We start from the raw sequence: 14,976 nt of genomic DNA, 5'->3' as shown, positions 1-14,976 counted from the left end.
AAGCTTCCAAAAGATGCCATGAATATTAACTATAATCGTACCGAACTATACAGTAGCGTGAAAAACTGATAATAAAATGATGTAACATGCATAAGCTTTTTTTCCTAGAGTAACCACACATTAAACATAACAAATTAAATTTTTGGGATTACAAATTATCACATTACGTGTCGGTGTAGGCCTATTCGTTTTCACATTCGAGCGACGAAAGAAGAAAGTGTGGTGATAGTTATGAAAACCGAATACCAGATTTCAATAAATTCAAGTTACATGGCTCCTACATATCGAAAAAAAATGATTTTTCGATGTCTGTCCATCTATTTCTCTCTCGGTTCGTCACGCTTTTACACGCACTCAAATAGAGGCCATACTGTTCAACGTATCTGCACCGAATTCTAGACATAACGTTTTAATTACATATTATCTTTCGAATTTTATGTCCTTCGACACCTAAAAGCAATGGTCACTTACTGAAGGATTAAAATTTAAAATAATTCAATTTTCTCAAATAAAAAAAAAAAGATGTGACGATTTTATTTACTTTTGATAAATATATATGTTATTAACAAATCTCCACCACATATGAATAATTTTTCTGAAAAAATATATATGGTGTAATTTACTGTATGGTATGCGTTCTTTTTGCACAATTTTCTCAACCACATTTCATAAATAAACGTATCATTAATTACCTAACAATATGACAACTCGTTCGAAGGAGTAGCTTAATCTTAGGGTGAGCTTTCCCCAGATGGTTTTCCCATTAACGCCTCAGGCAATTTTGTTCATATTTTGTAAAGAAATATTTCATTAATAAACTAACATAGAGCATAAATAGTCTATTCCGATAACATACAGAAGAAGTGGTTTTCTCAAGGGTTGATTTTTTTTGGACAATTGTCTTAGTAATAACTGAGACAGATTTGTTCTAATTTCAGTAAAAATATTTTCTGTAATAATCTTACAATATGGTATAACTCGCTTGTTCCGAAAAGAAAAATCCAAAAGAAATAGTTAACTTTGACAGTGAAATTTTTCCCGACGATTTGCTTAAAAATTACTCGATATACTGTCAAAATTACAGATAGAAGAGTTTACCTTTGGGGGTAAGCTTTTCCCGATGACCCTCCTAAAAACAACTCAGGATATGTTTGTTGTTCATATTTTATAAATACGTGTTACATAAATAACCTAGCTATATGGTATAATTCCCTCATCCGGAAAATCTAGAAATGGTATATTACTTTTGACAGTAAGTTTTACCCTGCGATTTTCTCAAGAACGACTCAGGCGATTGTGTTCGTATTTCATAAATAAATGTTTTATGAAAACACTAACAATATAGCAGAGCTCGTTTGTACTGAAAAGATCCACAAGGGATAATTTATTCTTGGGGGTGACTTTTTGCATAATTTTCTCAGAAATTACTCAGACGCTTTTGCTTATAGTTCACATACAATTATATCCTTTATAATTCTAATATATGGATCAAGTTATTTCTAACGGAAATATGACCAATGGGTACTTTACTTTTGGGCCTGAAGTTTCTTCTAGCAAAGTTTTCCAAAACATTATTTTATTCGCAATTTCCCAAATAAAAGTTTCAATAACAGTTGCAGCCTAACAGAAGTCAGTGTAAAAAATTCGAGCGAGAAAGTACAGTGCGTTTACTCCGTACCCTTTCTTAAATATATTTTTAAATGTTACACCTAATCACAATTTTCCGAACAAAATCGAAACTTCTTTTTAAATGTGCCTTGTTGTGGTCAAATGGTTCAAGTGCATTGGTTCTGGATTAGATTTCCAGTGAGAGCTAGTGTATCTTCATCCAAGAGATGTGACACGTCGGTGCAAAGAAGAAAGTGTTTAAATAAGCCTAACCAAGCTAATCAACAAAAGAAATAATACAATGTTACGAAATTATCGTAGAAACGTTGTTAATATTACGTAGGTTCGACTGGAATGTCCAAACAATTGTCAATTCCAAAGGTCTTTGTTTTCGTCCGGCGGGAGCTCATGTGGTTCGGATTTCACGTTAATCAGTAGGTCCACGTTTCATATAGCCTCGCTGCTGAAAGGAACGATAAATTCAAAATCACATCACACATCTTTGTTTTCGCCTTTGTTTTAGCTCATAAATGTCTCTGTTCATAAGCTCCTTAGTGGTTAGCATACGCGCCTTTGGCGTGGAAGACCCGGCTTCGATTCCCGGCGAGAGCTCACGTGGTTCGGAGTCCACGTTAATCAGCAGGCCGACGTCTCATATAGCTTCGTTGCTGAACGAGACGTTAAACTCAAACTCAATGTCTTTGTTCATAAATGTCTTTGTCTATGGTTTTGCATATACGTGGCATGGACATTAAATTTTGATTTCTACGCCATATGTATCTAATTACATACACACCTATAGAACGAACACAACAAACTTGGAATATCTACATTGTTTGCGTATGGAAAATAATCACGCTCTACTGTACAGGACAGCCGTGTGTATGGAATTCCATACACATGGCAATCAACGTATTAAGAAATGTATAATAATAAGAATTATTATTATTATTATTATTAATATTAATAATAATAATAATAAACAGAAAACGATACGATCACTTACATAATTGATAAATGTAAGTTAACATTTAATAAGCATATAACTGCAATGGAATTAGGTAGTTTCTCTCTCTCCCTGAACGCTACAGCCCTTATTGTTCTAAGGCGTAGAAGAGAACTTGTGGCACCCACGATTTGGGGCGGTGTGTGGTCACAACTTGGTATCCCTTTGTTGTTAGTCCTAGCTTTCTAGACGGATGCAGTTATTACCGGTAAAATATACAAGCAACTAGACTTTTGTATTACTATTAAAGTAAATAATTACACTCATTCCTTCAATGTGATACTTGTGGTTGCTTAACCGTATACAGACAGCTGATCCATGGAAAAATCGTTAATAATAATAATAATAATAATAATAATAATAATAATAATAAATAACAGGAACTCGACAAATATTCTTGCAAATAATAGGAAAAAGTTTGCGTCACACTGTTCACTTTGCTGGACACACCAGTGTGGCGCGTTATACCGATTGTGGCACACTGGAATATAGGGTATGTTTTTTTTTTTTTTTTTTCAACTATTCCAACTGCTTCAATTGAAATGGATCTATAATAATAAGAGAATGAATTTAGTCTTCTTACCCTTCAATTTAGAAATAAGGTTCGCGAGAATTTCATAAAAGAATAATATACTCAGAATTGTATATAGTAGTTTGTTTTATTCGAAATTAGATACTTCCTGCAACTGTTTTTTGATTGAAATGATTTGAAATGAAACTTTTAGGTTTTACGTCCCACGATTATGCCGGATAGGCTAAAGGAGACAGTGATGATAAGAAATGAATGAAATGGTGGAATGAAAAAAGTGGGATAAAACGGGAGAACCTCGAGAAAATCCACGCACACAGTGTTTGTCCAGCACAAGGTTCACTTGGCGCGAGCATAGATCGAACCAAGGACTCCATGCACCAAAGGTGAACGCTCTACCACTGAAACACCGTGGTCTCTGAAATTACTTATGGAACTACCGAGAACTATGCTGTAATATTTGAATGTGTTCCAAGTTTACAATAATTAGTTTAGTTAAATTCATTATTAACAATTAAATAATTGCATTCATTATTAACAGTTAAATGCTGCTGATGCAAAGACTTAAATCTAGCGATACCGCGAGCGTAAGTATTAAACAGAGGGATTTTAAAGAGGCCCTGGGCTCCATTGGCTCCGCCCTTAATCCGCTAATGCCTATAGATTATAAATTAAAGGGGACGGGCCGGGTCCGTTCTAAAAATTCCGGCCCGTGCAGACCTCTAGCTCCTGTGTATATGCTATCTGAAAATACAGTAGAGTTTCGCTTATCCGACATAAAACAGGCAGGCAGAACGCCGGATAATATGGATGTGTTAAGGAAAGACCTATAAAAAGACAAACTATGATATAATTTTACACATTACGCATCTAATTATCATCTTTGCAAGAAACAAATATAATGCATTGACTCAGTGACGTATCCAGCGTGAGGTCCTGGAAGCTGTCCCTTACCAAACCTCAAGCACTTTTTTAATAAACCTACTTTTTCCCTTTTGAGGTTTTTTTTATGTCAGATTACTTTGAGTCAGTGTCCAAACTGTGGACAATGCGTTGTTGTTATAATTCTAACAAGTAACACTTCCCAAGTGTAACACTCCGATTTTGATAAAATTTGGCAGGTAGATACTATACATAAAATAAACAAATAAGCGCTTTTTTATTTTTATTTCATTTTATTTTATTTTTTGCTGAAAAACGGTTTTAGGGGGCAAAAGCCCTCACCCAAAATTTGAAAGTTGACGCTCGAATGGCAAAAACAAGTGGACCAAAGTGAACGAAATTGTGAACAGATATTGCGGACATAAAATTAGGGAATACGTGTTTTGTATTTTCCTGGAAAAAACGGTTAGGTGGGGTACATATCCCTCCAAAGCTTTGATCATGAAATATCAAAAGTGCTAATAACAGTATGTCAGAAGTGCCTAAATTTACATGAAGAATTGGAACAAAACTTTGTGTTAGGACAATAAGCAAAAAATAAACAAATTCGGCTTTTTTATTTCCTGCGAAAAAACGGTTTTAGAGGACAAAAGGTCCCCCCCCCCCCCATGAATTTTGAAATTTGACGCAAGAAAGGCAAGAAAAAATGTATCGAACTGAATGAAACTGTTCACAAATGTTGTAGAGGTAAGATGAGGAAATACGTGCTTCGTATTTTCCTGAAAAGAGAAAAAAAACCTTTTGAGTGGACCGAGGCGTTGAGTGTCGGAAGGATTGGACCGAAGCGAATGAAATTGTCTGTAAATATTGGATATGAAAAATAAAGCCTCTCGTGTTTCACAAGTGTCTCCATCAGATTTCTTCAAATTTGGCAGATCAACAACAAGCACAAACAGTATAGCGTATTTTGTAGTATTTCACGAGGCAACTTTAACCCTTACAATGTTTTTCCGCATAAACAAAAACACGTGCCGATTAATTTCCTGTTTGCTGTTGATGTGCCAAAATTGATAGGGACATCTTTAAAACACGAAAGTCCTTATTTTACATACAGTCTATACAATATCTATACACAATTTCATTTGCTTCGGTCCACTCCTTCCTGCACTTTTACGGTAATATTAACTTTTTTTTTGGAGGGGCTCTAGGCCCCAACACTGTTTTTTCATACAAATTAAAATGCATTTCATTTATTGTTTTGCAAATTGTCCCTATACGAAGTTTCGTTGCAATTCTCCATACTCTTTAGGAACTTCTGACGTATACATACTTATTTACATTTTTGATATTTCCTAATCAACAGCTTAGAAGGTCCGTGTCCCACTCAATCGCTTTTTTCCAGGAAAATACGAAACACAATTACCTCAATTTACTTCTAGAATATCTGTGCACGATTTCAAAATTTTGGGTGGGGAATTCTGCCCCCTAAAACCAATTTTTCGCAGAAAATAAACTTTTTTTTTTTTTTTTTTTTTTTTTTTTGCGTATTGTCCCTACACAATGTGTCGTTCCAATTCTTCATGTCCTTTAAGCACTTCTGACATACTGTTATTAGCACTTTTGATATTTCACGATCAAAGTTTTGGAGGGGTCTGTGTCCCACCGAAACGTTTTTCTTTTTTTCAGAAAAATACGGAACCCATATTCCCTCATTTTTCGTCTACAATATCTGTGCACAATTTCATTCATTTCGGTTCACTTCTTCTTGCCTTTCGGGCGTCAACTTTCTTCATTTTGGATGGGGGATTTTGTACCCTAAAACAGGCATTCGTTTAGTTTTTGCGTATCGTCCATACACAAAGTGTCATCGGAATTCTTCGTCCTTTACACACATCAGACATATTGTTACTAGCACTTTTGATATTTCATGATCAAAGGTTTGGAGGGGTCTGCGTCCCACCTAACCGTTTTTTCCAGGAAAATACAAAACACGTATTCCTTCATTTTACGTCTGCCATATCTGTGCACAATTTCGTACACTTTGGTCCACTTGTTTTTGTCTTTCGGGCGTCAACTTTCAAAATTTTGGATGAGTGCTTTTGCCCCCGTAAAACAGTTTTACCGCAGAAAATAATAAAAAAAACATGTATTCGTTTATTTTATGTGTAGTATCTGCCTGTCAAATTTTATCAAAATCGGAGTGTTACACTTGGGAAGTGTTACTTGTAAGAATATACCGTAATGCCATTGATACCAGGTGGAATTAAAGAACACCTTTAAATGGGATTACAATTTCGTTTCCGGTCTGTTTATAACATTACTGTATTAGAACGATACACTCATTGCCATTTGCTATTTTTGTTATGTGATATACGTAGCAGACAGTTTTCCTTACATGTCTCTAGAAAATATTTTTTGATTTCATGTGAGTTAGAATTAAGTTTGACCGGTTCATAAATGACAAGTAAGAAACGTTTAAGAGAAATACAAAACTGTTACATTATTATTATTATTATTATTATTATTATTGATATATTTGAAACATTAGAATTACGTGCTTACGAGGATTCGTGTTGGGCCCCCTCCGAAAAGAAAAGCTGGATATGTGCCTGCACTGAATGATAGACGTATGAGTCAAGGTAAGACGAGCATGCTAGGCGATCGAGTCCGGAGCATCAAAAACAGACTAAGACCACAACTTGCAGTTCTTCTTGCCGATTGATGCTGCTTTTTACCTGCTATGATATGTCGGATAATAATGTGAAATAAACGAAGGTCAAGACCATGGCGTATTATTTCAGTTATTTCCTAATTGTATTGTTTCAGTTTTATTAACATAAAAATTATACACTTTCTACAATGTTTTGTAAAGAAAAAAAATTGAACAGGACCGGATGGGATTCGATCTGGTGTCAAAACAGTATAAGAATTAGTAGTCCGTCACTTTACCCACTTGACCACACAGATTTTCTTTTGTTGCCTATCTTTTTCTTAAGAAATAAATGCTCATGGCGATAGAGCATGTCACTTCCAAACTTAAGACAACAGTTTTTCTCTTTGTTTATATATTTCCTTATAACATCTTGCTTACAGAAGCTAATTTATATTTGGCAGACAATTTACACCCTAGATTTAAGCCAATAAATGCAATATTTTACTCCAATTTCCTGTTCCTTCATTCAGCTTTTCTCCTACTAATCTTGTTATTCCCTCTGCAATCGTGCTGTGCTACTCCAAAAATTCCCTCGAAAACATTATTGCCAGTATACACAAAACCGAACGTATTTTTTTTTTTTTTTGCTTATATTTTTATTATTTTATTATATTTTTTGGAAATATCTCCTTAGATGGATTGCTTTCTATTATCTCCACTTACTAATAACTAAATTTTACCCGTAAACATATGGAAAATGAAATAATTGCGAAAAATCGTGAGTTACAGTATACGCGCAATTTTTTCTGCGCATGGGAGTACCTCCGTGGTTAATATCTTGATTGCATTTTTTTTTTTCGTCTCAGAAATCCCAAAAATTCTGAGAATTGTATACGAGTTGTATTTCTTAGGGTATCCTGAAAAGGAGGACATGCAACTTTGGTTCTGGGATTTTTCATAATGGTTTCGCAATAATAATTAATAATAATAATAATAATAATAATAATAATAATAATAATAATAATAATAATAATAATAATAAATAAAATAAAATAAAAAAAATAAAAAAAATTAAAAAAATCTATCTCGAACTAATGTGCTTAATGTAAAGGAATAAAAATATAAATTAAACAAAGTTGAAACTGACGAAATGATTTTATTCTTCTGGATTTTCTTTAGATCGAACCTTCCAAATCGTTAAAGATTTTCTGGAACAATGTGGAATCATCCAGATTATTCCAGAAAGTAACAGAACCTTCTAGAACATTCTGGAAGAATCCAAATTATTCCAGAATGTACATAATCTTCTAGAATATTCTGGGAACATCCAGACAATTTCAAAATGTAACAGAATTTTCCGGAACAATCCGGAAACATCCATATTATTCCAGAATGTAACAGAATCTTTAAGAACATTCTAAAACTATCCAGATAATTCTGTGTTTTTGGCCTAGCATATAAAAGGGAAGAGTGAATATACAGTACTTCTGGTAATGGAAAAAGGCCTTGCGATAGTGTAGAGGGCCTGCTGTAGCACAATGCTTAAAAACTTTCCAGTTCAAGAACAGCTGCAATTCAGAGAATTTTACAAGACTGGTGACGTCATACACACCAAAAGCCCTAATCATATTACCCAAAGAGGAAGTTGAACAATTCTGCAAGCAAAATAGAAAAATGGTCCAATGCAACTACTCTATGAAAGGAATTCAGAGGTCATATGTCTGGACTATGATGGACGAATATAGAGTGCACGAAATTTAAACAGTAAGAAAGAAGAAATATTATTTGTCCAGCAAAGATCTCAGAAGCGGCAGGAGAATATTCAGATTCACAACCTACAAAGAGGAATGTTTGTGGCCTGTGTGTGTATTACTATGACTGGTGGTTTGCAGAGCTTATAAATAGCCCAAAATGAAGATTTTAAGGAGGTAACAATAAACATTCTGATGAGAAAAAGCAAAAAGGCTACTACTCTCCGCAAAAAATATGTAGCAGAATTTTCTTCTACATGCAACAGGTAGCGCTTTCGAAAGTTGCTACTTCCTTCTTGGGCCTGTTAAAGACTCAAAAAGGATTTAAAATCATCAAGGAAGGGTTAAAAATTTGGTTAAAAGATTAAGATATGTTAAAAGAAAATAATAATAATAATCTGTCAAACATTAATCACAGAGGAATAGACACTCACTGACATTATACACTGCTGTTCACTGATTTCTGTTCTTGCTTTCCAAATGGTGAAAATGTGTAGTGAAAAGACTACCGGTGCTCCAAATGATATTTATTTCTTCCCTATCCACATTAAGTATGTGCCTTTCTTTATGAATATAACATGATTCTTTAATTTTTCGTTCCGTTTGTTTTAGATTTTTCAGTTAAACATGTTTCCACGATATGATGGTTATAATTTCTAAGATGCGTTGATAAACCGAATAACTGTTGCGGGTTCCGAGATTTCGAGGTACGAACTTGTTCAGTTATTCTAGTACAGGTATTCCTTTTTGTTTGACCTATATACACTTTATCACACTGACATTTCACTCGATAGACGCCACTGCTTTGTAAAGGGTCTGTGAAAAATGCCTTAAAATTGCTTATGTATTTATCTATAGATTTCGGAGGAACTTCTGAAATGTTAATGTTTCTATTCATCTGTCATAGGTGTCAGTAATTGTCTATTCCCATGTTTTAATGTTTGACAGAAGTTTTTTTTTTTTTTTTTTTTTTTTTTTTTTTTTTTTTTTTTTTTACTTACCTTAACCTTTTAACCAATTTTTTTACCCTTCCTTCATGTTTTTAAATCCTTTTTGAGTCTTTAACAGGCCGAAGAAGGAAGTAGCAACTTCCGAAAGCGCAACCTGTTGCATGTAGAAGAAAATTCTGCTATATATTTTTTGCGGTGAGTAGTAGCCTTTTTGCTTTTCCTCATTGAATATTATCACTGCTTACAATAATGTGTTATAAAAATTCTGATATTTCATACTATACGATCTAAGGCGAACTTTCGTTTTGTGGAATAAAGTATAGTTATTTAAATTAATTAAGGAGAATGATCTTGCTTTAGATACTCATTCAACACTAAGATTCAAGGTTGTGAAGAGATTATGGAAGTACAACCCAATCATCACGTGTGGTTTGGACTTAAATGCCGGAGAAAAAAAATAAGTCCAGAAATATGAAAAACACGTAGAATCAGAGGAAAGATATGGTGAATTGGTTATTTTATATATGAGATTCACGCTAACTAAATAAGTTTAATGTGGTATTTTGAAGTGTGAAGAGCAGCGTGTTGTTGGTACTGTTTTCAATGGAGGCATGCTGAAGTCAGACATTAGGATGCAACGAGGAAATTCGTTTCCTGCAAACAAGATGGCAGTTGCATGCGACAAACGTTACATTTCGATTTTGAGTTTAGTAAGAATGCATATTGGTGAGAGATACAGATTCCTGAAACTGAGAATACAGTGTAGCAAATTCAGGGAGGCATTGGATATAAAGAAATGTAGGAACAGTTAAATATTCAAATGTGAACATTGTGTTGAAAGTGAAAAAAAAAAAAAAGTGAGCACATATAACTAATTATCAGTTAGTACTTATTCACGTCCTCTACTACAAACGAGCCAGCTATCCATAGTTTCTGGAGTCGGAATATTGTAAACCGTAAAGTTAAGTAGTTGCAATGAACGTGTTAAGAAAGGAACTACATTCACGTAACATAGCACTTTAGCGACGTCACTCACAGCCGCTGACGAGCCACTTCTCTTTGGACGTGCTCTCTCGCTACAGATTGGGTTCCCTGCTGCGCTCCTGCCTTGACTCAGACAGTATTCGTGCTTTTCAGTGGCCACTTAGCGCTGTTTGTTTTTCTGGTTTTTACACTTGTTTTTATGGCGTAATTTCGGACGCAGTATTTACACCCAAAACAGTGGTCTTCTTAAAATGAATGGTCAAAAATACTTTCTAAGGTAGTGTCAGTGAATTTCCAGATCAATGATAAAATCTTAAAGTTTTTAAGATTTCAAATTCTGAACGTACTCTGTGACACAAAGACCAATAATTCTCCGTGGTCACGTTTAACAATTCTCACAGAAATTACCTGACATTTAATTACAATATAACTCTTTTTATTAAAAGTACCATATATATGGGTTAAGTGCCGGAGAGCAGGTCCAGAAATTTGAAAACTATAAAAATTTACAGAAAAGGAAAGGTGAATTGGTTATTTTTTTTATGAAATTCATGGTAACAAGTGTAATATGGTATTTTCAAGTGTCAAAAGCCGTTGTTGGTGCTATTTTTAGTGGTAGAGGCACACAGACGTCAGGCATTATGGGTTAAGTTTAGAGTTGCCTTTCCGTTATACATATATATATGAAGGAAAATGTACATAAGAAATGAGATAAGAAATGATGAAAATGAAATGAAATCTTTAAGTTTTACGTCCCACGTTTATGCAGGTTAGGCTAAAGGAGGCGGTGGTGATGAAAGGTGAAAATGGTGGAATGAAGAAAGTGCGAGGAAACGGGAGAACCCTGAGCACGATGTCTGTCCACCACAAAGTCCACACTCCGCGAGCTGGAATCGAACCACGGACTCCAAGCACCGGAGGTGAACGCCCTACCACTGAGCCACCGCGCCCCCCATAAGAAAAGATGAGTTGGAGTTCTTATGTGATGTTTAGGTGTGTAAGTTTGGCAGTATAGTTATGTTAAATACGAGAAAATATATGTAGAAGTAGGTAATATTTGCAAGACGCAGAAGGTTTCGGTAATTCAGCAGCGTGGTAGTCGTATAGGATAGCGAATCGGTACATTAAATGTGATATATCCGCACTCAGTTTTACAGAATTATATAAGAATAATGAAGAGGATCTATTAATTTTTGAACCACGGATTACTGAATTTAAGTGATAATTGAAGCTTGAGAACCAGTTCCAGTCACTGTTCTAGTCTAACTTTCTTACCGGGTAACCTAACCTAACAGTTTTAATGTTTATTGCTTTTTGTAGGTTTAAAACTGGAGGGTCAACTCTAAACTTAAGCCGACATTATGGTGTTACGAGAAAATTCAAAGATGATACGGCCTAGTTGCATGTAATGAATGACATTTCGATTGTGAGTTTTATATGTTGGTGAAAAAAGAAATGGAGGAATAGTTCAAACGTGAACATCGTGTTGATAGTGTAAAAAAAACGTCACGGGCAAATGCCAACAGTAAAATGCACCTTTCTCAAGGACCCACAGTTGTAGATAGGGAAGGTACCTAACCTAGTGTATTTAGCGACATCCTCGTTTACGCGCATATCCACCATCACTGATGCGCATATCCACCATCACTGACGCGCATATCCACCATCACTGACACACTCGCTGCCTCTTAGGCTCCCTGCCCTGACTCGGTTAGATGCCACCTAGCACAGATTGGTTTGTGATCTTTACACTGTAGTTTTTACGGCATATTTCCGGAGACAGTATATTAAAGTAACATGCAACATATTAAAGTTACGTTAAAGTGAATATGGACCGAGGAATTCTTTAAAAAAAGAAAAAAAAAGCCCTCATAAATGGCAAAAATTTAACGTTTTTCAGCCTGAAAATACTAAATCTACTCAGCGGCACAACAATAATTACCTGATGTGATATAATAACTTTATGGACGATTCGCTGGTAGTAATCTAATCGCACACCAGAATTACTTCTGCTCCTCATTTTCATGTACATGAAGGTTATTTTCCAATAATCTAATTGCACATGTTTTCATCTCATTCTATGATTCTACCTCTGTTTGTCCTTGATCAGCTGTTAATCACCAGAACGAAGAAACAAGTGAATTAAGAAACTCACATGAAAGTTAAATTAAAATTTACACATATACATTTATTGCTTTTGAATTTTTGCGCATAAATCATCTATTTAGTTATAGCGTCATTATTGCTAAATTTGAAATTGATAATATATAAATAAGAACTTTTTTTCTTTACATTGCAAAACATTTTACATCTGGCAATGATAAACTCAACCGAAAACAAATGAAGCTTGAAACTAGAAGGAGTGTGAAGTTGTGGTGTGTGTTGTGCTGAGGAAGAGGAAAGTGAAATTGATATATATAAAAATAATATTTCTCCATATTTTTGATAGTATCTTTTGTAGTCTGGTATACCTAGATATTCGTAAGTTTATTTTTCTAACTATCATTGTACATAAAACCATTAATTCAATTTTGTGGAGAGAGGAATTTTCATGGTCACTATGCATTGAAAGATAAAAATGCAACTGTCAGCAATAAGAAATAATTTTATGTAAAGAAAATGCAGTACTTTCCGCTTTCATAAGAATAGGGATAATATATATCAGAGTTGTCTTCTGAGTTCGTCATGTAGAGACAAAACATTACATAGTACGTAGACTTGAACTAACTATGGTAACTCTTAACCGTACTAAGGAGCTGTACATAACGTTAATAATGGTTTTATATAGTCGAAGTGAACGAAATGAGAACTCGTATTATTTATACTTTAAGCTTATAAAACAATTTTAAATTCACAGTGATATACGCATTATAAGTAAATCCTTGCACTCATTCTTGACCTGGTGTATGTCATTCTCAAGATTTTGTTTTCTTTTATTTGTTTAAGGCTTAAGAGTCAGTCTACCAGAGATAGTTTTTTAATTCTCCGATTTTTCCGTCAATAGATGGCTCTGAATGTCGCCTCTTTTCACCAATATGTTTTGCAAGAAAAAGAAAAGAACCTTTCTTGTCATCCGTTTCTATCCCCTCCCTCTCCCAGACTTTACAACAGGGCATGTGTTTCAATAGGGGTGAAACTGGTCATGGGTGAGGTTGTTCGTGTGTTTATAAACTTCCTCATGTTCAACTAGTCTAATTCTTCGTCACAGGATGGTTCAGAATTTTTACTTTTTTTTTCAACGATCTCCTTTGTAAGAAAATAAAAACAAGAAAACCAGAACTATTTATTGCCATTCGTTCACACTCTCCGCAAGAGGGAGTGGAAATGGTGTGCGGTCATTTCTTCGATCTTCTATCTACCGGTTTGGAGATACGTTTAGCAGAAAGAAAAGTAGCCATTGGAAAAGTGCTTCTTGGGTCATTCGTTTCTTTTCTATTTCTAATTTTATCTCTATCGCAAGTCACAACCGGACAAAGAAAACTTTCATTTTATTTTGTCCAATAAACAACATTTAAAAAACTGGCGCCGGTGCACGTGCACAGAGTTGCACTTCCGTAAATTCAGTCCTAATGTACTGAAAATAGTAAAATCTATTTGCAAAATCTAAATTGCGTGTGCTATCAATGAAGTTTCTTACAACAAGAAATTTTAAAAAAATAAAATTGGAGAGAGTTTGGGAAAAGGCTTCCATACAATTTTCCTCAGTGGAGTAGAAATGCTCAGTTGTAATTCTGTATATGTTGTAAATTAATGTACTAATCCATCAAAATATACTTTAAATTCAGAAAAGCTATCTAGTTCCCTGGGGTAACTGTTGCTCAACATTTTTACGGGCTTGCAACCGTCAGCATGAATATCCTGGCTGCTTTCCCAGGTACCCTTCAAAATGCAATAGACACATGCAACAAATAAATACAAAACTTCAATTAGTTCAACCTTACAAACTACTTGACCCCTAAAATGATGCATGCAAGACTACTTTACATAACATGCTTAATTTGCTTGAAATGTAACTTTTATTCAATAGAACTGGTACGTGATCCCCAGTTTAAAATGGAATGCATAAAACTACTTATTTATATTCATATCGGGACTCGAATATCGAAACTAAGTGTTAATTCTCTGTTCACCTGGTAGAAATGTAGCATGCTTTATGATGTATTACATATATTATTCGGCTATTTATTTAATGAGTTCACAGTTAGTGAAATCAATGTGGTTTCGTACCCTCCGCTTGAAACATTAGAATATTTTATCATGTAACCTAACATGCTTTGCAACTCATTATTTATTATCACGAGATTTACTTAAGTTTACTTAAATTCATTTGTTTGGGGTTAACAAAATCGAAATAATAATAATAATAATAAGCAAAAATGAAAGAAAATATTCCATGCATTACAGACCAATAAATGAAATTTAAACGTAATTATACAAGTTTCAAAGTAGAAATGTTAATTTAAATATACAGTGTAATCTATTTGAATATATACATTAGTTGGGCCATTTGAAGATGGTCTCATCACAATTATGTTCAGAATCTCGTTTCTGTTAATGGAGGTTATTACCGTAACACCACTTTGCTCCGTATGGTATTTTCACACAATCTGTTC

General features: G+C 34.4%; 2 protein-coding genes across 3 annotated transcripts in view; one reads left to right on the top strand and one right to left on the bottom strand.

Annotated features, from left to right (window-relative positions):
• LOC145681103 (putative phosphorylase b kinase regulatory subunit alpha) overlaps positions 1 to 12,543 on the bottom strand; it is a 147,011-nt gene extending 134,468 nt beyond the window's left edge. For both annotated transcript variants that reach the window (XM_081752511.1, XM_081752510.1), the window contains exon 1: positions 12,306 to 12,543. In XM_081752511.1, coding sequence (XP_081608637.1) covers positions 12,306 to 12,395 — 90 coding nt within the window. In that variant the 5' untranslated portion in view covers positions 12,396 to 12,543. The remainder of the gene's footprint in view (positions 1 to 12,305) is intronic.
• Positions 12,544 to 12,695: 152 nt separating this feature from the next.
• Positions 12,696 to 14,976, top strand: part of LOC145681104 (uncharacterized) — a 29,419-nt gene continuing 27,138 nt past the window's right edge. The window contains exon 1 of the mRNA XM_081752512.1: positions 12,696 to 12,844. The gene's annotated coding sequence lies outside the window, so the exon portion shown is untranslated. The remainder of the gene's footprint in view (positions 12,845 to 14,976) is intronic.

The sequence above is a fragment of the Thermobia domestica genome, chromosome 3 (assembly GCF_964235325.1).
Source record: "Thermobia domestica chromosome 3, izTheDome1.hap1.1, whole genome shotgun sequence".
Classification (NCBI taxonomy): Eukaryota; Metazoa; Arthropoda; class Insecta; order Zygentoma; family Lepismatidae; genus Thermobia; species Thermobia domestica.
This window is presented reverse-complemented; position numbering and strand designations above follow the sequence as displayed.